The sequence below is a fragment of the Neolamprologus multifasciatus genome, chromosome 19, assembly GCF_963576455.1.
Source record: "Neolamprologus multifasciatus chromosome 19, fNeoMul1.2, whole genome shotgun sequence".
NCBI classification, from domain to species: domain Eukaryota; kingdom Metazoa; phylum Chordata; class Actinopteri; order Cichliformes; family Cichlidae; genus Neolamprologus; species Neolamprologus multifasciatus.
Window position 1 is genome coordinate 20,679,442 of NC_140457.1, and position 22,828 is coordinate 20,702,269.

At 41.9% G+C, this 22,828-nt stretch overlaps 1 protein-coding gene across 6 annotated transcripts in view; it reads right to left on the reverse strand.

Annotated features, from left to right (window-relative positions):
- LOC146496537 (regulator of G-protein signaling 6-like) overlaps window positions 1-22,828 on the reverse strand; it is a 41,759-nt gene that overhangs the window by 11,755 nt on the left and 7,176 nt on the right. For 5 of the 6 annotated variants that reach the window (XM_085143684.1, XM_085143683.1, XM_085143686.1 and 2 more), the window contains exon 3: window positions 1,879-1,978. In XM_085143684.1, coding sequence (XP_084999810.1) covers window positions 1,879-1,978 — 100 coding nt within the window. Of the gene's footprint in view, window positions 1-1,878; window positions 22,805-22,828 lie in introns of all 6 variants that reach the window. The other variant, XM_085143687.1, reaches the window with a different exon arrangement.

Sequence of the window (22,828 nt, forward strand, 5' to 3'; positions counted from 1 at the left end):
GCTCCTGGACGGCTCGTTTTTTGGGCCCGTCTTACACATAGCAGAGGCTGGAGAGAGAAACCGCGAGGCTGTCGGTCCTGGGGGAGCCATGTGAAGGAGTGACTCAGAAACAGCCTCGGGACGGGGAGCAACCCCCTCGTCCGTGAGGGGTGACTCATACACGGGCACACAGGAGTACAAACGTAAATGAGTACAGTTTGTGGAGACAGAGAGAAAGAAGAGAGGAGCTTTTCTGTGATAGTTACAAGGGCAGCATGGCACCACGGGCAGTTTCCCCAATGGCCATGGTCTTATTGGCAAAGACATCATCTGCCTCTAACAGTAGTAGCTGCAATTTAAATGAGCCCAAAAGATTGTACTTTCTTCACTGACTGCCTCACACACAGATACACAACCGCTGAAAAAAACAGATCCATTTAACCTGTATTGTCTTACTCAACCAAAAAGGTGAAATTTCAGAGTGGCAGGTACACGTTGCTTCTGCCCTGACCACAGAAACTCACTCTGACACCTGCCTTCATGTGCAAAACGCAAGAGGAGAGGGCGAGAGTCTGCATTGTGTTCCTGCAAGGGATGTTTGACATTTGTGAATACTGCAGTTACAAAAATATCAAATATTTTATGCAACTGTTCTTATATCTTAAATCTATGGTAGCATCTAATGCTCTTCTAAAAAAAAGTCCGCTAAATGAGGCCCAGCATAATCTCCACAAGGTAAAGTTGGCAAATATACAAGTCTGCAAGTCTGTGCAAAGTCATCTGGGATCTAATCGACTAATCTTCCAATCTTGGAAGATTAGTCGAATTTTTCCAAGTGGATAGGGAGGAGTGCTTTTGCTTGAAATGCCCCAACCCTAATCCCTAAGCCCACCTTTTCCTATGTTCTGTTTTTAGTCACTGATTGTGTTTGAGCTGAACAATCTGAAATCAGTCAACAGCAGCCAAAGTGTGCAGACACAGCTTTCAGTTAGACTGAACTAACAAGCGTTTACTTGTTTATTTTTCCAGATGCTGATTTATGATTTTGTATAGATGGGGGGACAGTTTAGAGGAAAAGCCAACATAAAGTGTCTTAATAAGATGCTGGTCCACCATGTGCCACCAATAACAGCTTTATCGTACCTTAGGATTGATTCTAGGAGCCTCTTTCTTCAGAAAGGATGGTACGGTATTCTTCCCTCATGTTGTGTCACACTAATGGTGGTGATAGAGTACTGACTAAAAGGTTGATCCAAAAATCTCCCAACTCCCCAATATGCTGTCCCATCTGGTATCTGACAAAGTGACTCACACACCAACCCATTGTGCCTTGTGGTGGTGGACACTGTCGTCTGAGTTGGGATGGATAGTTATGTTTGATCATAGAATAAATCACTTGGGACAAGTTTGTACTGATTAGCAATGGGGGTCACACACACACACACATTCTCGTTTTAATATCTTAGTGAGGACATCTAATTGACATAATGCTTTCCCTAGCTGCTTACCCTAACTCTAACCATCAAAAATGAGTGCCTAACCCTGACCCTTATCCTAAACCTAACCATAACCTAATTATAACCCTGACACTAAAACCACATTTGAGTCTCAAAAATGCCTTTAAACTCATGAGGACAGGCACCTTTGTCCTCATGAGTGACTGTTGGTCCCCACAAAGATGTCTAAACAGGCGCATGCACACACACACACACACACACCGTATAGCAGAGCCAGCACTAACCTGTAAGCGTCAAGGGTTTAGCTTTTCCCTATAATCAATCACCAAAACGATGCACTGTAGCAAAACCATAATATTTCTCCACTTGCTCCATTAGTTGGGTGTCTATGTGGATACACACACCCACACACACACACACACCTTTACACACAAATACTAACCTGATACCACACTTGGGATCTTTGAGAGGAAGCTTTTGACAGTCCGTATGGCTACACCTCCTGCTTTCTCATCTTGGATTCGTGTAACAATGTCTTCAATCTGTGGGGAGGCCAGATGGACGTTTTCAATGAAATAGATTTTCTACAACAGCCAGCATTAACACAAAAAATAGAGTAACACAGTTTGAAAGAAAATATGTTGGCTGCCTTTTGTTTTATTCCCTTCTTTTGTTCTACCAAAATGATCTCACACTGCTTCAATAATGTAGGTCTTGGGAGGACAGTCTGTGACCAATAGTGTTCCACTGTGTGTTTTTGTATCAAGGTATGCTTTTACTGCACTGGCAGTGTGTTTGGGCTCATTGTCATATTGCAAAATGAAGCCATTGCCAATTGGACACCAGATGGTACTGCATGGTGGAGTAGCATGCAAGTCTGATGGTATTTTTCTGCATTCATAATTCTATCAATTTTGACAAGATCTACAACATCACGGGCTGAATGCAGTCCCAAACCATGACAGTGCTTCCTGTCTGTTTTACAGATGGCTATAGATACTCCGTGTCGTACTCTGCACATAGCGACAACCATTTGAACCAAGCATTTAAATTTGCCGCTGATATTCAGTCCAGGCATTGTCATACCTCAGCCAAACTAGTGAAATTTTGAGTCTGGCTTCTTGAAAGCAAAGAGTAAAGAAAGGAGGCATGCCTCCAGAATATTTTTGCACTACTATAATTATAGTAATAAAAGGGACAGTAATCAAAACCAGTTTAAAAGTGGCAGCATGAATAAGTTAAAGCTTCACTTTGCAACTTGAGGGCAACATAACAAGTAGTAGTAGTAAACACATTATTATTGTTATTATCATTATTATTATTTGACAACCAGCCAAACACAAATGCCATCTAATACCTGTTGGAGGGACTGATGCTGGAAAATGACCCGAGGTCAGTCTAATCCAAGTCCACGATCATGAATCATCACATGTGTAGATGTGTAGTGCTTACATTGACATAAATTGGCACCCTGTGACATGTTCCACTCTATAAAGCTCAGACTTGCAAAACAGGGCAAACCTGGACCAGAGGTTTGGTTGAATTCAAGTATTTATTGAAACATATGCAGGCACGATATTTGAATGGCAATATAAGCACACGGTGATAAAACTTACAGCAGCAACAGCAGCATTATTCAGAGGTTCTGACCAGTTGAAAAAGGATGTCACAGCTATTCCTGGAGTTAGAGATAAACATCACACCTCCGACGCAGCTATACCCCCAAACACATCACATAACAGCCGCCTATAATTAGGAACGCTCGACTGCTCGAAACAGCACATCATGCTGCTGCTCCACAGGGAGAACATATACAGAATCAAGCAAACATCCATTCTCAAACACACACTTAAAGAAACTGAAATTTACACTAAACTGTCCTTTTTTTATTTTTTAAAAAAAGGTCAACTATAGTCACAGAGTCCATAATTTACAGGAACAGTCAGGTCATGTATTGAGCAGTGAGTGCTGTGGTGCCTGGTGGAGTCTCACTAGAATCCAAAAGAAGCTGATTTTGCACACTTAACTGGTTCATGAGCAACCAGCCAAATGTAGGTTGTTTAGATGGCTATTAAATTCTTTATGGCTCTCTTAGCTTCTGTCTAGTAAGTAAACACACTCAAATGCTCACAGACATAATCATGCACACAGCTACTGTAAGAAAAAAGCTGATGAGGTGAATTCTGAGTGTCCAACTCGTAGGCATGATAACATTTTAGCAAAATTATTATGTTTTTCCTCTCATCCACAGCAAGCTACAGTGAGCCCCCCTCCTTATTCCACCCGGTTGCAACTGACTTCAAGTCATGGTGACAGGAACAAAGCATCATGCTGTGCTCTCAGTCATGGCATACTTATGATCCCCCTTTGTCTCTTCTCGCCACTGTTCATCCATCATTTAACATAGAGTAGTCTGAGGGGATGAGCGCAATATAACACTACATTTTAGCCATGCCATCTGATTGTCACCAGTTTGTTTATTTATGAAATAATGACAACAACAACAACTGTGGGATTGCTTTTAATGTTTATGGCTACTGGAAGAGGAATCTCGCTGAATTTGGTCTCTGGAGTTTCTGCATAACAACTATTGTTTTTATATTTGTGGTTTTAAGTCAACTGTTGGAGCAATCATTAGATTAACTGCTAAAGATAATCAACAGTAAGTTTGGTGGTCTCTTACCTTTTCAGTTTGCATGGCAAAGTTTCTTTTTTGAGTGCAGTTTATAAGATTAGGCTATATTTTGTCTCTTGTGCTAGCAAATGTCAACATGCTATAAATAATTTAATTGTAAAAATGCACCTATCTGTAGGGAAAAACTAGTGTTGTGTCTACACATGACAGACAACTTTGCAAAGAGTTGGTTTGAATTGTATGTCAAACATGCCAACAAAATGCCAAAGATAACACAATTTGACAGGCCTAATGAGCGTTTTTGCAGCACTAAAGTGAATTCCAAAGAGCTATTAGCCAATAACTTGGCATATCTCAATCGGGCGTGCAGTGTTGCCTTAAAAAAAACTGAAGAAACGAGACATGTGGAGGACAAAGGAAAATGTGGTAGCCCTAAAAAACAATCTATAGCACATGAACACTATTTGAAAGTCATGCCCTTTAAAAATAAGAAAAAGAAATCCAGCAAATACCTAAAAAAGGACCTGAGAGATACATCTGACCCATAAGTTAATCCATCTACTGTTCACTGAAGCGTTATTGGAAACGGTCTCAGTGGAAGAGTGCCTGTCAAGAAGGCTTTCTTAAGGAAGAGAAATGGGGAAAAAAGGCTTTTACGCCAAATTACACAAGAATTAGACTGAAATTTGAAAAGTTTGGTTCAAATTGTCATTATTATGTACGGAGGAGGTCAGGGAGAGAGGTGAAACAGTCCAGATGCAAACAGCACTGATGCAGTGTATGATCAACATCGACAAGAGAACAGAACAAAAGGCTGCAAACATCCAAAGAAGAGTTTTGAATGTCCTTCAAGAAGCCTGGAGATTTGTTCCCGAAGACAAATTTCAAGAAATTACAAGAAAGCTTTTTAAGAGAGTTCAGGATGTGAGAAAAATAAAGGTGGTCACACCAAATATTGACTCTGAAGCTCATTAGAACGATACAAACTCTGTGTTTATCTTATATGCTGTATTTCCTTTTCTGTTTGCAAATGTATCAATACATTATTGACCCTTTTGCAGTTTTTCCAGCAAAATACAAAGAAATGAGGGGTGCCACGAGACTTTTGCACAATTTATATTTGAAAAGTGATTAAATCTTTAATGGGATAACCAGATAGTAGATTTTATCTTCTCAGCTGTCCATCATCAGCTGAATAAAGGTGGCTATGTACTTTGTATTTCACCTGTTTGTGAGATCAAAACCATTTCTTGACATTTTCTTAATTTAGCACAATATATTTACTAAGATTACCACCAAAACTTCAGAAACGTGCCCCGGAGCGTAAAGAGAAAGAAAACAAGCAGAGAGTTTTCCCACGGTACTGCCTGCCTACTCAACCACTTTAAACAAGGTAATCATCCTCCCTGGCAAAGCTTTAAATGGATGGTTCATAAACATACGCCATAAATCTACAATATAAGATTCAGATGTATATGAATTAATATCATACATAATGCAGAGCACAGAGATGATCGAAAGCACGACGACTGTGTGGCAAGACAATTACCAATCTCTCACCATAAGTATAAGACAGTGTCTCGGCATAAATTATTGAGCATCCACAATGGAGACTGACTGCTTCATCTCTGTTCATCAATCTCTCACAAAGGAGCAGGGAGAGATTAGAGGAGCTGCATCTACTCTACGTTTAAACCTGCTTTTACCTACATGCGAGCCCAAACAGCACAATCAGGGCGCAGGGATTAGAAATGGGAAACATCACAATGTTGAAGAGAAACTTTCTGCTCAGTGGAGCAGGAAAGAAAAACTTTGAAATCAACTCTGAAGGACTCCTCAAATCCACTGAGGCACAACAACACGTTAATTCCTTTTCTTTTCCTGTGATTACAGGCATTGGTTTGAGTATTTCTCCATAGACAGAACTCATTACCTCCCAGTTGCAGACAAGAAGCTCTTGGCACAGCTTCAGAAAGTGCACATTGTATCTCCTTGATGCACAGGCTAATGGCGTTGCAGCGTGATGTGGAGGGTTGTTTAGCACCGAACATTGCTGCTCGCGAGCGATAACAGCACTTTGTCCCTTGCCACCGAGCTCTATAAATGATTATCAAGAGAACACTATCTTGTGTAGCCTGCCACCATATTGTATGTTTGCATTCGCAGCACGTGTGTGCGTGCACTTTTGTGCCAGTGTATGAACGTGTGCGTTTGTGCATGCTGTCACCTGTCCACCTTATCTTAAGGTAGGACTAGTAGTTTGTCTGGCACCGGTAGCAGGGTAAGGATGAAGGGAGAAAGTGCGATGGAGCTTGAGGTGAAATATGGCAAAGCCAACACAAAAAGAACATCAGAAAAAAATTAAAAATTAAAAAATCCCATTTACTCCACATTATTTAAAGAATATGTTTAATGAAGGGACATAAAAGCAAATGGGAGCATCAGCGGCATAAATAACCATCATGTGAATGCAATATGTTGCTGGGCTTTAAGTGTGGAAACATTCATTTCTCCTACTAATTGAAAGTCTGGGCCCATTTTCTTTTCTTTTTCCAAAAATGGCCAGAGATGAAGCTATTTAAAACTGGCCCAGCCTTGAGAAATAATAGCGCCGCTGTCAAAAGACGGATCCAGCAGTAATAGTGCCATTAATGATTCAGCAGTCATCAGGAGACTCGGGCACATACTGTGTCATTGTTGGAAGAGATTGGGGGGCAGTGAGGAAAATGACCGATGTCTAGGCGGTGGGCAGAGAAGAAAAATGTCTGGCCTGGAGATGATTCTGACATCAGTGTTAGGGTGTGTGACAATGAAACAGTGATGAGGCTTTGAAAAGTTTTCAGGTTTTCAAGTTTTTCCCTAAAGCAGCCCTGCTTTTGTCTTCTTTTGAGTATCCAAGCATTCATTTGTGTTTGGAGATGGCATTACATTCTCACTACAGAAGATGAGGATTATTTTAGATTATGAAAAAAAGATATTGTAAGTGAAAGCAGCTGGATTTCACTGCCATGCTGGATTTCATGCTCCTATAATGTGACTAAATAAAAATCCACTCCTTATTTCTTTATTTATTTTACTATAATCTATAGGCAATCTGCTGACTTTACCAGGACCTCAACAGTCTGAAAAAATATGAATATGTCTTAGAAATAGTACCAAATGTCTGACCTTAGCACAAATACATTATAAACCGATAAATGAATGAAACATGAAACGTCCTTTCTTCACCCACCGATCTAAAGTCAAGACCACATCTGTCTCTTCACAAACCTCCAGAAAACGAAGCTTTTTTCATGACTAGCCAGGATTAGCACATCAAAAGGCTAAAGATGGCCACCATCGTGTCATCATTATGTTTTTCTTTTATCCTAACAGAGCTTCCTTCAAAGCTGCTAATTTGCCATTGCCCCACAGCATACTGGTTGTTTTTTTACTTCCAAATCATTCGTCGTGTCCGTTCGGTTACTACGTTCACACTTTCTTTCGGCATATTGTTCTGGATTGCGCTCTGCTGCTGTGTGCCTGTGCACTGCTTTAAACTTGAACTCTGTTCCTTCTCAGCAGATGGCTGCACTGACCCCTTTTCTGAATCATAGAACAGTGACCTTCATGCTGCTTTCATTCCAACTGTGTTGTTATAATCTCTGTATTTTGCAGTACCTACATTTCCAGACACTTGCAGGCTAGCAGGACACCACTGGCATATTAATGTGGCCTGCATCCTTCCATTTCATTTTACATATATAATCTCTGTTACCACTAACTTTTAGTATTTTGGGCTTATAAGATTTAAAGTAAGATAATTGTTTTAATACAAAATTATTTTCTAATATTTAACTTTTATTTCCTATATACTGGAGCTGAATTAGCTGCAGAATCAAATAATAACAATAAGTTCTGTTAGTTGCCAGTTACGACTAGTAGTTGTTAGCTTTATTAGTTCAACTGCTAATAAATGCTAACGATAACCAACCATTTAAGCCTGTGCTGAAGATTAAACTGAGCATCAGAATGAGGGCAACAGTTTATTTAAATAGATATGGCGTGATGTTGGCTGTTCTGAGATTTTCAGAAATTGACAATTTTGCTGTGCAACCATCTCAAGGGCTTGAAGATAATGGTGTGAAAAGAGAAATTGTTTGGTGAGGGCCTTGTTAGCAGAAGTTAGAGGAGAATGACCAGACTGCTTCGAGCTGAAGGATGGAAACAGTAAATCAAATATTCACTTACTATGACCAAAGAAGAGCATCTCTGAATGCACAGCACACTGAATCTTGAAGCAAATGAGCTACAGCATTAGAAGACCTCACCAGGTACTCCTGGTGTGTGCCACAATTTCCATGGGCTAACCAAAATGTGACAATGTAGATTGGAAAAGCGTTGCCTGGTCTAATGAGTCTCAATTTCTGCTCTGACATTCAGCTGGTGTGGTGACTCATCCTGCCTTTTATCATTGATTCAGACTGGAGACGGTGTAATGGTACTGGAGATATTTTTTGGCACACTTTGGGCTCTTTCCTAATGAGAGTGTACCCATCTACCGATGGCTGCTTCCAGCGGGACACTTTACCATGTCAGAAACCTCAAACTATCTCAAACTGGTTTCTTAAACATGACAATAAGTTCCCTGTACTCAAGTAGCCTCCATAGCTACCAGATCTAAATCCAGTGGAGCACTGGTGGAACAGGAAGTTAGCATTACGGATGTGCAGCCAACAAATCTGCAATAACTCTCTGATATTATCAACCTAATAACCTAATATGGACCAAAATCCAGCACCTTGTTGAATCTATTCCAAAACAATAAGGGCATCTATGGGTCCAGCTCAGTACTAGCAAGATGTACATAATATTGGCTGGTTGAGTGGAGTTGAGTTGCTCTCATATGAATAAAGAACACAATTTAAACATCTATGTAAGCACATATATACTGCAAAACAATTGCAACATTCTTCATAAAATCAGTGTTCTCATCCACAACTTGGTGGATGTTGCTAAATAACTTAGACTGTCATACAAATACTCCTCAGAGTGCCACTTTGACCTCTGCGCCAAACTGGGTGCATAATTAAGTGAGTTCCAGCTGGTGTGCGGTGCCCTGGGGAACGAGGTGAGAATAAAGCCTGCTGGAGAAAGAAGACGCCCCTTCTCTTTCCCATGGAAAAGCCCTGCCAGGAAATTGTGATGGCTGGAAACTTGGATGGTTTTAGAGATGTGTTAATGAATCACATTTGAGTGAACTCCCTCACACACTGGCACATAGCCGTGCGCAGTCATGTGGACAGGAAAGACACCAAATCACCTGCTACGTCTGGTATTGCAATTCACTGAGGCGTCGGCGGCCCGAAACAGACATATTCAGCGATCCATTTCTTCTCTAAATTGCCATCTCCATGGGAATGCCCTGCAGAAAAAGCCATTTCTTTTCTGCAATAAACAACTGTTTTCCCATCAGGTCCTGCAGCTGAAAAAAAAAATAGCTTTTTACACCCTAGTGAAGCCATTTTCACTTTTGCCAGCGCCTTTTATACGTAATTCCTGTAATCATTAGCGATAATGGATCATAAATGCACTAAAGTTAATTGCTAAACACGGAGAAAATGAACCCTATTCACTCAAATCTGCACTCTTAGTAACATCATTTCATGAAAGCCCGCTGAACGTTATGTGTGCACGTCCGTGGATCAGTGAAACGATCTGTGAACCTGTCACTAATCAATTAGTTTTTTAGTGATTTTTTAAAAAAAAAAAAAAACATTTACATTTTCTCCATGTAAACACACCCTGCCCCTTCAGGGGAATTATTTGCTCCATCTGGGTGGATTCATTTGCAAATGAAAACGTAACAAACATTAAAAGTTTCTTGAGCTCCTGTCAAGGAGAACTACGTAGGTATAGGGCTGTATGGAAAGTCCAATTAGCCAGTACTGGGTTGCCCATACTGCCGGATGCTCTTCAGGGAAACTGATGAGATCCAGAAGTGTGCAACTGTGATGCCTAGCTTCACTTTAAACCAGTCAGACCCATGTGCTGGAACAGAAAGTGTTGATGAGGATGTTAGCTGCTTGTTTGGGCCGGTCGAGGATCCCTTATGGAAACTGGCGTACGTTTCTATGGCAACACTGGTGTCAAGAGGAGCAGAGCAATTAAAAGTTTGTCAAGTTAAGCTCGAGTGCTGGGCAGCATGCCAGCCTGACTAAATTACAATTACAGATCCACTTCTTTGCACAAGAGGGATAATCTTGTTTTCAAATCATTCTTTTACATTTTTGTGTTTTCTTTTTCTTTTTTTAATAGGAATTAATAAGCTACTTTTTTGTTCTCCAACATCAAATGAGATGCTTACAAATCAAAGCTTTGGGGCTGTGAGCAAACTGCAAATGCAAAGACGGCTAGGCTAAGACAGCCTATAGTCAGGCGAGCGTAAGCCTGTCCACAAACCATAGTGACTCATCAGGTCACCTTTCTGTTGATGAGACTCAAGGAGGACAGAAAAAGATCATCTCCCCTCTTGTAAATGTCTGTTGTTAGATACTCCATGGGTTGCTAAGGGCTCGAGTGCAGTGGGGGGGGGGGAAGGAGTCTGCTGCTGCTCTGAACAGATTGTCCACTCTAAAAACAAAGTGCACTACACAGATACAGGGGCTACTTTTAAAACAAAAACTGCATCAAATGAAGGACAACAACAGCCTCGAATTGGACTAGCTGCTTTCACAGGCTTGCTCATACTCTGCTGTGTATGAGATCAGACATGTCAGAAATGAGCAACAGCCACAGGACCAGTGGGGCAAAGGTAATTTTCCCCACTGGGAGTGAACTGTGTATTACCTGCAGTTCATTCCTTTGCGAGATTTACCTCAGAGACCACTTGCTCATGGCAATTTCAATGCAGTGGTGCAACTTTGAATGCAAACACCTCTAACAGCACCTGCATTTTAAACGAGGGACTCGGTGTATGTCAACGTGGGAGCAGTAGAGGAGAATATCTCTGGTCTCTAGTCTCTAATTGAGACAGAAAAGCAATACAGGGCTGTGGCATGTGAGAAATGAAAATGAGAGACGGGGGGGGGGGGGGGGTGGTATGATGCAAACAAATGCAGAGAAAGCTAACAGCCTGCACCACACAGAAAGCATCTGCAACTGTCTCCCTGACTGCCAGTTTCAAAGATCTGTGAAGAGAGGGTTTTCTGTCATTTAGCGGCTTTTGATTTCTTCGTGCACTCGCTGCCGTAGCTTCTCAGTCACCGGAGTCTAAGGCTTGCCTCCATGTCACAGAGTGTTCACTGTAAAAGTGGAGATGAAAAGGGTATGAAATGTTGCGCTATTCTAAGGGTGCTCAGCAATTAAAGCACCTGGGAGTGGAGGGGCTCAGGTCTGGTGAGTGTGTGAGACAGAGGTGGTGCTGAATTCGAGCTCTCTTTGAATCGCTCTCATCTTCTTGATCAATATATCCTCAGTTCATCTTCAGATCTGGGGCACTGCAACTGTGTAATAATGTCCGCATGTAATTGGTTTGAGGTGGTAGCATCTCTCTATATTTCATGTTGTCACTGCCCCCTGACATGCCACTCTTTGAGTCCTCAGTCCCATTCCTTAAGTCCTGGTGGGAATTGGGTTAATAGGAACAGGATGAGGCATGCCCAGGTTGGCCTTGTCCCTCAGTGGACACACAGGTCTGCTGTTGATGTGTGAGACGCAGGAGACTTTGCAATGCAAAGCTTTCTCAGGAGGAAATCAGAGGCTGCGGGGGGTGCCTTGATGACATGTTTTAGCTTTAGAAGTTGAAAACAGTGGGGGGAGTAATTATTTGATCCCGTGCTGAATTTAAAGGTTTGTTCTCACTTACAAATGGAGAGAGACAGAATATCAACTATAGATTTAGAAAAAACACATTACATAAAATCTAAAAATTGCATAGCATGTTATTGAGTGAAATAAATATTGGATCCCCAAGCAAAACATTACTTAGTACTTGATGGAGAAATCAATATTTGCGAACACAGCAGTAAAACGTTTTTTAAAGTTGGTCATCAGGTTTGCACATAACTGAGGAGGGATTGTGGTCCACTCCTCTCTACAGAAACTCTCTAAATCTTTTAAAACTCAAAATCAACTCCCTCCACACATTTTCTGTAATGTGCTTCCCCTTTCCATTTTACCTTGGCGGTATGTTTTGGATCATTGTCATGCTGGAAGACTCCCCTTCAGTGTTCTGGCTGAGGAAGGGAGGTTGGCATCCAAGATTTTTATGGCCCCAAAGCTCAATGTTTCCATGCTTGACTGTATGGATGGTGTTCTTTGTGTCATACTCAGTATTTCTCTTCCTGCAAACATGGCGGGTCAACTTGATGCCAAAGAGCTTGATTTTTCATCTCTGGTGTCATCTGACAACAGCACTTCTCCCAAGTCTTCTTTGACTCATTTAGATGTTCAGTGGCAAACCTATGATGGGCCTGTACATGTGCCTTCTTGAACAGGGGGCCTGCAAGAATTTAATCCATGGTCTTGCTCGCAGTGGTGGAGAGGCTGGAATGGAAGAAACTGATTTGGTGGACAGGTGTGTTATGTATATCCAAAAGCTGAGAATAGGAACACCTGAGGTTGGTTGGTTGGTTGATTGATTGATTGGTTGGTATGTTGCTTGGCTGGTTGCTTGATTGGTTGGTTGGTTGGTTAATTGATTGGTTGGTTGGTTGTTTGATTGGTTGATTGGTTGTTTGATTGGTTGATTGGTTGTTTGATTGGTTGATTGATTGATTGATTGATTGATTGATTGGTTGGTTGGTTGGTTGGTTGCTTGATTGGTTGGTTGTTTAATTGGTTGCTTGCTTGACTGGTTGGTTGGTTGGTTGGTTGTTTGATTGATTGATTGATTGATTGATAGATAGATAATTGATTATATGAGCAACTGGGGCATACAGGGAGATCAAAATCTTATTTCAGTCAACCGCATGCAAACTAATTTGGAACTTTTAAGTGGTGTGTGTGGTTTTTAAAAATATAATGTTGGTTGATATTCTGTCTCTCTGCAGTAAAATGAAACTGCCATTAAACTTACAGATAAGCAAACTTACAAATTCATTAGGGAGTCAGTGATTTCCCCAATGAACCTCCTCCTTACTCGTAATATTTACTCTGGATTCCCTCTTTAGAAGTTGGAAGTAACACAGACTTGTTCCATGTTCCTTTTTCAAAGTGATAATTTGATATTTGATCGACCTGCAAGAGAAAAGACATGGAGCCAGCTCCCTGGGGCTTTAGTTGAGATTACATAGTGTTCTTTAGTAACAGTATAATAATAAAAGTCGACTCTCTGAACTCGATCCAAATCCATCTCATCCACATGCGCATCTATCCAATTCACAAACGCACTCACGCCTACATCGTCCGTACATATTCTGTATTAGCCTATCACCAGAAAACTGTTGAATCAGTGATACATGCATGTGCATTTGGCATATAGCAACACTTCACAGCCAAATGATGTATCACATCTTAATCAGCTTAGCCAAGTTTTGATCCAAAGGATTTTTCCCCCTTTCTCGTTTCATGTCATAATTCTATAATGCCATCTGCTCGACTGCTCCACATTCCTTCCCTCAGGGACACAGAGTATGGCTCAGTCCTCCACACGTTTTATACCTCGGCTCATAACAATGCTGTTTTTCATCTCTGTTCCTTTTGAATTCCTATGTTTATAAGAAATTCTCCTGAAAGAGAGGCCCTTGACCTCTAAAGATGTATAGGAGATGGTCTTTACAACAGCACTTTGTTTTATTAAGCGCCCTCCCCTGCCTGCCCTTCCAGTTTTCCTCATTGGCTACTGTCATCCACACATTTTTTGCCTCTCTTCATGCATAAGGATCCTGATGGGTTTTTAGAGGCAAAAGATGTCACAGTGACAACAGAGGGACAAATTGAAAAAGGACCATAAAGGAAAGAGAAGGTGTTGTGGAACACAGTGGAGGCGGAAATGCACTTTAGAACCCACACAAATGCTCAGACACTCACACAAGGCCATCCTGCTATCAGACAGCACATTCACCAGCAGTTTTCTTTGTAATATCATGCAACATTAGGCCATTTTTCTTAGAGGAGTATTTCAAGTTTGCCGAAGAGCTATGAAAACAACTCGACTCTCGCTGGCAATAAAGCCTTGTTACCTCCAACTTGCAGCTACAGGTGATGAAATCCAGGCAGCTGGGCGGACACGTGGTGGTAAAATCTCATCTCGCAGTGCCGTGGGGCATCAAGCGGCTCCTAATGTTCTTTGCTGCACTCAGTCCCTGAAGGCATGCCTCCACTTCCTGATAGGGAGCTGCCACAGAGATGTTCACAGTTCTGGCCTTTGTCACCCTGTCATCCTCGCTCTTACACACCACTCGTCCAATTGTCATCCACTAATGACTTTTAATGAAACTAAATGAGTCCTGAGGAAGCTCGCACAACTGCATTGCAGGCAAAAAAGGATATGTCACAGAGCTACGTTGGCTAATTGACTGAATAATGAAATCAATAGATAGTAAAACACAGAAGCTCCAGTAGATGTCTTTTATAGCATCAAATCTTTACTTACTGCTCATCGATTGTCTATAACGTCAACAGACCACCTTTACTGCTAACCAAAGCATTAATAGGAAGCAACCAAATTTTCTCATAAATCTTTTATTGTTTCACCCCAGGCGAGCCAAAAATGAACCATCTATTACGCCTGCAAAGCTAGAACTTGCAACCTTACCATCACAGCCCCCTTGAATTATTGAATAGGCTTCTTAAGAAGAGACTAGGCATGCTTTGTGATCTAAAATCCTCTCAACATATTTCAGAATGAAGAGTGGTGTCCGTTTGAGTGTTTTTTCCCCCCACTGCACGCTATCTGCTTGTGACAGCAGGCTGAAATGCTGAGAAGTATTGTGGGGGGATTGCTCTGCCACACTTGCTTTGGAGGACATCAGAATTGTCTTATTATTTCCTAGACAGTGTTAAATCATGAAGGTTCTTCTTTGACCAGGCCTTAGGGTATTAGCAGCTCTGTAGTGCAATGGCTTCCACATTTACCTAACAAGCGTAAGATCCCCGGTTTGATCCTGAGAGGAGACACAAATCCCTTCGGGGGTTGCGTCGGGGAAGGGCATCCAGTATAAAAATCTGCCAATCTGCAAACATGTGGAGTCACCTGTTGTAGTAACCTCTTGTGAATAAGGGAGCAGCTAAAAGTAACTTCATGCTGTAATCAGCTATGAATTATTTTACTGGAAAAAAAATGTTAAAAAGAGAAAAGAAAGTATCAGTTTGAAAAAGAGCAAATGCATTCTATTATGACCGCCAAAACTACTGATGTTTGTTTAAAAAAAAATGGACCCAGTCACCTTTGAATGTCAGTTTCATTGGGTGTAAACATGTCAGGCATTGTGCAGTAATGTACTGGTGAGTACGGAATTTGTAGTTCAGCACCAGTAGTTGCATTTGAAAAGATTTATCACAGGAGCAAAAGAGAGTTTAGCATCTTTATCTTACAGGCGAATGATTGGGTGGGTGAGGGGACTTTCTCCTCCACCTGTTGAATTCTTTTTCTTAAGATCTGTTAGTCTTTTTCTTTCATTGGTGATATGGGAAAAAGATTTATTAATCCACTTATGTCCACTAATCAAAGTACAACTGATTTATGTTGCATGTGAACACAGCATCTTCTGCATACAGTACTGCTGTTCTCTCTGTGCCACCATGCACAAAAAAACAAACAAACTCCAAAGCTTAAGCTTATTGTATCTTTCTTCTATATTGTGTTATAGGCTCAGCTATGTCCAAAAGGAAAACAAATCTTTTGAATGAAGCCTCTCTCTGGCTGCGTTCCCATGCCTCTGCAAACTCTCGCCAAGAACTCTTCTGCATATCTTAGAGGAGATAAATTATGCAGTTGGTGATAACGATGCACACTGTTAGACAAGGCATTCATAGGTTTGCTGTCAACTATGCACGCGAAAACAGATGGAAGGAGCTGAATAAAGCTGATCTACAACAGATTGCGACTATTTTTCAAAACTATATCTGTTTTTCTTATGTTCGCGCCTGGCTTGTCATTGTGTGAAGTAAGCATGGATTAGTAGACTATCCTTTTTTTTTTCAAGTCACTGTGATTCCTCCACTGTAGCTGTTAGAAATGACAAACACGTCACCTGAACCGCATAAGGCAGGGGTGGGGGAACTCCAGGCCTCAAGGGCCGGTGTTCTGCAGATGTGTCCTTGATCCAGCACAGCTGATTTAAATGGCTGAATTACCCCCTCAACAAGTCTTGAAGTTCTCCAGAGGCCTGGTAATGAACTAGTGATTTGATTCAGGTGCGTTGACCCAGGGTGATATCTAAAACCTTGCAGGACACCGGCCCTTGAGGTCTGGAGGCAGTGCTGTGAGTAGACGGCAATGACATTTTTATGATTAGGAAAAAGCCTCTGAACGTCCAGCCACTGCGATGAAGCCAGACTGCATGATTTAAAGTACATTGCTATGTTCTTAGCTGCCCTGAGAGTAATTCTTACAGCATTGTGGGACTGATTCTTTTGGGAGAACATTAACGTCACAGCAAAACCAACAGCGGCCGACAGCTCTTTTTGTGGAAAACAAATCCACACATTTATCAATACACGTTTTCTGCCTTCCACCAGCTGCACTTCCGAAATGTGGGAGTAACCACGTTAGATTCCTCTGGTGATACCCTCCTACTCCACCATCATCACCGCCTTTGTCCCTCATGCCCCGAGCCTGATCGATTCTGATGATTATGACGAGCTTAAAAGCTTCGGCACTCCCTTCCTCTCTTTTCTGCTAATAAAGACCAATCTGCAACTAAAGCAAATGCCGCGGTGTCAAATTAAAGGCAGGATGCCGGAGTGTCTAAATGAATTAGGCTCACACTGCATCCAAGTAACTGGTTGTAAAGGAAGGCGTGAAGCAGATCAAAACAACTACTTTCAAAAACCCCGAAAGACCAAAGTTTAAGAGCAGGTTTAACTTTCACCCAAGCCTCAGATCCAGGTTCATTTTCCCTCCTCTCACTTAGTTTGATAAAAGTAATCACAGCTTTGTTTTAAACACCGGGGGCCTCTGCTGTATAAGTTATTGACAGAACAATTGGAGTGGAAATAGGAGTCAGCACACAGCAAGGTCTCCCGCAAGGACATTTCTATTATTTTCGAGCTGAAAAAAGGAAACAAGGAGAAATGTGCCAGTTATTATCTAACTCGCGCACATAATGGAAACTTGTACAGCCTTCCTAATGTCACAGATTCAGTTTGAAATCCCCCCACGTACCGCGGGACAGCAGAGTCGCTTTTGACAAATGGGTTATTTAGACCTTTATGACTCTGGCGGCAACTGCAACGGACAGATGTGCAAGGACATCTCAGTCGTTTGGCCAATTAATTTTTAAGTGATGGGGAAGTGTCGTGACAGTGCACAGCTCAACACAGGCATCCCAAGAGGCAAAGTTACTGAATCGGGTGGTCTAAAGTGAACCCAAGTAGAGGGGAATGTGTTTTGTGGGGTGCAGGTCCCTGCTCTGGAACAGAACTAAATGGTCTGGTCCGACCTCCAAGCCATGTTTAGTCAGACAAGCTAGCCAGGGTAATTAACACTTGGGGCATGGGTGACTCATCCCTGCTTCAGCCTTTACCCAGAGACAATTACAGAGTCACACCACTCTACCAACTGACACTCCATCATTACCTGCGAATCAGCAGAACACAGATGATACTCGCCGTCTGTCTCTTGCTCATCTGAGTCAGAGCTTTTATTCTGAGCGACGCGTCTCTCTATCGACCCATCAGATGTGTCTGTAAACAATATAAATGGGTGTGCAGATGGTGCCACAATTGGAGTACATTTGTATGGCTGCTCAAAGTGCTGTCGATCGGTATGTGTCAAAGTCGTAATTGTGCGGCAGGCTGAAAGGTGCCGCATTGTGCTCGTCTTTGTCAGAAGCAATTAACGGCCATTTGAAAGATGTGCCTCCTTTTGTTGTTTTTCATTCTTTGAGCGCTTCTTTTAAGAGTCTGAGCAGAGAAAGAGGCGTCTAATGAAGCATTCAGTGAAATGGCACATGTGGCGAGCTTCGTTTTTTTTTCCATCAGGGAGCTGTACTTCATCAGCTTGATTCAGCATATTGAGGACATATTCATCACTTGCCGATCCACCGGCACAAGGATTAAATACACCATCAGTGGAAAAGAAAAACTGTCTGCAGTGATAAAATCCTCATTCCACTTTGATGAGATGTGAAAATGGGACAAGATGGTGCATGGAGCAGTTCTAGAGAAGATCTCACTGGGTTTAAAGAAAAAGTCAGGTGACAGTTACAGCTGAAATTGAAACGTGAAGAAGATAACGTTGTAAAAGAGGAAGAATGGAGCAGTAGAAGAATACAGTCGCAGGGTCTCGTTCATAGGAAATGTTCAGATCCTTTTTCTATCTTTAAATGTGGAAAATCTCCACAGTGGACTATGGACATTGATTTTTAATGTGGCTTTAAAGATCTTTTTGGACAAATGAGCGGTCTGCTTGTGCATCCTTATTAGCCAATCAGCTGGCTAATTTAAGTCAAATGTGACCAATGGCTAATTATTCTCATTCTGTACGCTGCATGCACAAATGTACTCACTGACCTCTTAATACAGGTATAACTGTATTAAGTATTTCAGGAACTGCTGATCCACTTTGATTTTCCCAAACAGATGCCACTAGTTCTTACAGAGGATGGTGTTGAAAAACACCATAGAAAGGCAACAGTAACTTAAATAAAGCACTCATTGTGACCAAAGCGTGCAGAAGAGCATCTCTGAAAACAGAAACAGCATAAGACCTGTTACACTTGCCACTCCTGTCAGCTAAGAACAGGAAACTGGGGCTACAAGTAACACAGGAGACTGGAAAAATGTTGCCTCGTCTGATGAGTCTCCATTTCTGCTCTGACAGTCCGATGGCAGGGTCAGAATTTGGGATAAACAACGTTTAGGCTGCTGGTGCTGGTGTAATAATGTAGAGGATAATTTCTCGACACACATTGGCTATTATTTAAATGCCAACCTGAGTCTGGAGCAGGAGATTCACATCATGAGAGCAGCAAACCTGCTGCAGCTGTGTATCTCTGGGGAGTGTTTCCAGCACCTTGTTGAATCTCAGTCATGACGAATTAAGCACCAGCAACATGTACCTAATAAAATAGCCTGTGAGTTGTTTGTTCGGTGAGACATTTGAATGACCTTTGCTCAACAAATTAACAAAGTGAATCTATCACTGGCTTAATGACAGCGGTTGTAAAAATAAGAGCACGTAAAAGCGAAATTCAATAAGTTACTGCTACAAATGCATTTTGATCTTTCAAAAGGAAAGTAAGAAAAAACAAATTCACAGGGCAGATGTCACCTGTCAGGATCCTTCATGTCTCTCTGCTTCTTTTGTTGTCTCCGCTTCACCTCTTGGCAACATCATCTCAAATCGAGCATGGCTCAGTCTGACCACATCAATCCACAGCTGACTTTTTACTTTTGTGTCAGCAAGAATCCGGCTGCAGATCCCCGTGGCTGCTTCTCAGCCCACCCGCATGAGGTGTGATGTTTCTCAGGAGGACATCCCTAAATAGAGGGCTCTTACCATGACTTTAGAAGTAATCGTCTTTGAGTCTGTGTTTAATGTGTCTCTCATCTGCGACATCCCTTTTAATCGCTTGTCCTCCTGACAAGCGCTATGCACACTTAAGATAATATTAATACAGATGTGTCAGAAATTATTATTTTTGCCGCAATGAATGCATTTGTTTTGAAAAACGTGACAAAACCATGTTGTGCAGCAATAGCCTGCTCTCTCTTTACATTTTCCTAATTAAGCGTGTCAGCGCTACCGTGGGGCTACAGCTTGATTATCAAGTGGAGAACCAGCAACTTTTCACGCAGCTTACAAATGTCACAGCTGGTTTCAGTAACCCACTAGGATATACAGCTGAGATTATACAACAGTTGATTCTAAAGTTAGCAGAAAACGTAAGGAAATTTGTGCTTGGTCGATTATTTCTTACAAATGGGGCACTATTTAAGGGGAAATAGACAGACTTTCCAATGATATAATATAAGCTTTATTGCCATAAAGGAAGCAAATTTCCTTATTTTTTATGCTAAGTTTATATATCAGTGTCCAGTGTTGGGAAGGTTACTTTTAAAATGTATTCCATTACAGAATACAGAATACATGCCCCAAAATGTATTCTGTAACGTATTCCGTTAAGTTACTCAATGAGAGTAACGTATTCTGAATACTTTGGATTAATTAATATATTATCGTGCTTTTTACAACTACGTGAATGTACTATTGCAGTGATTTATTACTGTTACTGAAGGTCCGAACCGTAGTAAAGGGACCTCTGGCTAATACGGCGGGTTCTGTGTTGGGTTCGTAGCCGAAAAATAGCTTTACTTTGTTGTCTGGGTCAACTTTGCTTGCGTGAGACAGAGAGAGGCGTTGAAAGGCTGCTCCAACGGAACATATTGTTTCGGAGGAAAACACGAACAAAGTGTACAGTCGAGTCTTAATAGCGTACTTACAACTGGGCTCGTCAGGCACTCTTCTTGGCTGCAGTGGTTATTATTATATTTACATGCTTCCAGCTCCCGTTTTTGCCCAACGATAACTCGTACTTTTCCACTCTCCTTTTTCTCCCTCCTCGCGCTCACAGACACATAACGAGTATGGCAGTCCATTCTCCCTGCAGCACGGACTACACTGCCCATGAGGCTACATTCTTTAGAGCTATACCTGTAGCATTCTGCCTATTAGCTTAGCACAACAACAACAACTGCGCTCTCTCACCCAGGAAACACACAGAGAGAGAGCGTTTCCCTGTAACCATGGCAACCGTAACGCTGCCACCTGAAACAACAGAACATAGCTGTCAAACAAAACCCAAACAGTCCTGACCCGCGACAATATGAAACAGGAAAGTACCGCCGTGTAATCCATTTATTTCAACAAAGTAACTGTATTCTAAATACCACCTTTTTAAAAGGTAACTGTAACGGAATACAGTTACTCATATTTTGTATTTTAAATACGTAACGGCGGTACATGTATTCCGTTACTCCCCAACACTGTCAGTGTCCTTAAAAGCGGTTTAACTGGACAGCAGTGTCCTCACTGATGCCATTAACCATCAACCCCCACTTAATGTGAATTTTATCTATTGTGGAAATCCTCTCTGAGTCAATTGCTGTAATTTTATTCATATTTCCAGTGTTTCCATGTCATCCGCTCTGCTAGAGAGCTGTGAGTAGCGCCAGCCGATCCACCCCATCAAACTCACTATTAACGTCACTCTGTATACACAGCTTTATGCTGCGAGCCCAATAAAAAAAAAAAAAAAAAACTCAACGCCGGCTGCATTTATTAAATGCGCTTCTTTAAGAGCACCTTGTTAGCGATGTTCAAACAGACGGGCAGAGCAAGAGAGGCACTGGCGCAGGGAGGACTATCCTCACTGGAGAAAAGCCTTTTATTTTAGTCACAGCGATTTTTCTATGGAAGAGGTGAATAATCCTGTCAACACGAGGGGCAGGCTGCCAAAAACGCCGAATTATTATCCAGTTATGATTTGATTTCCGTGGATTTTCATGTGTTGCTCCATCTGCTTTACTGGAAAGAAGAGACTGGCTTACGTATTAAACACACCGGAGCTGGTTATATAAGAGATCAAGCTTTGTGCTGTTACTGTTGTTTTATGTTATTGACCCAACTAGGAAAGCAACCCACACTGGCACTTAGCATACAGGCACACGGGCTTCAGCGTGACCCTGACAGTTCAGCCCATACCAGCGCCTCAGATAAAGACTCCCATGCTGCAAGAGGAGACAGTGTTAAAAATGGTAGTTGATATCCAGAGTGTTTGGCTGGGCCTTTCTATCTTGAGTGCATACTGGAACAGTAAATAGTGCCCCTAGACACTTCGGATGGAGGTTAGCTTTAAAAGAGGAAAGATATACCTTTCACGGGCCCCCAGGGCACTTAAGAGTGCCAAGAGAGTGTGATGCACGGGCAGCTACCTTCTGACCAGTGCAACTAGAGTGTCCTCATGCCCCTTCAGATCCAAGCTGCAGTAATTCCCTGCTAGGGCTGGGGAATCAGTAGTTCAGGAAGTTGCCATTTACAGTAATTTCATCTTCTGCCAGTTGAGGGAAAGTTAATGTCCAACCAGTCGTGTGATTAGTGTAATTTTACACTGATGATGTAGGAGTGGAGCAAACCCCCTGTCCTGTTTCTAAAATGTCTTAAACCGGACATTACTCTGTCACTGCTCCCATCATGACGTATCATAATGCTGCACACGTGCAAGCAAATGTGAAGATGTGTCCAAACGATCCAGATACGCAAAAGTTTTTAACCCTTCATGCATATACATATATAGTTTTTCCGGCCTCTCTTCTTTCCCCCCAGCGGTCCGACTCTCCTCACGTTTAGAAGCACACACAGGAACAAAAATACAGAGCCATCACAAAAAAATGTGCTCGGTATGAATAAATGAACGGTGAGAGAGGGGGATATGATGTCTCAGAGGACCCGATTTTTTTTTCCAAGATGGAATGCTTGAAATGGACTTTAATTATTAATCATCAAGAAGCAGAAGAAAGGCTGAAATAAAGAAATAGGGACAGTGGAAACTAAAAGAAAGTCGACAGTCTACGGCGATGCTTGCAGCTCTGCGAGGCCGGGCTAAGTGGC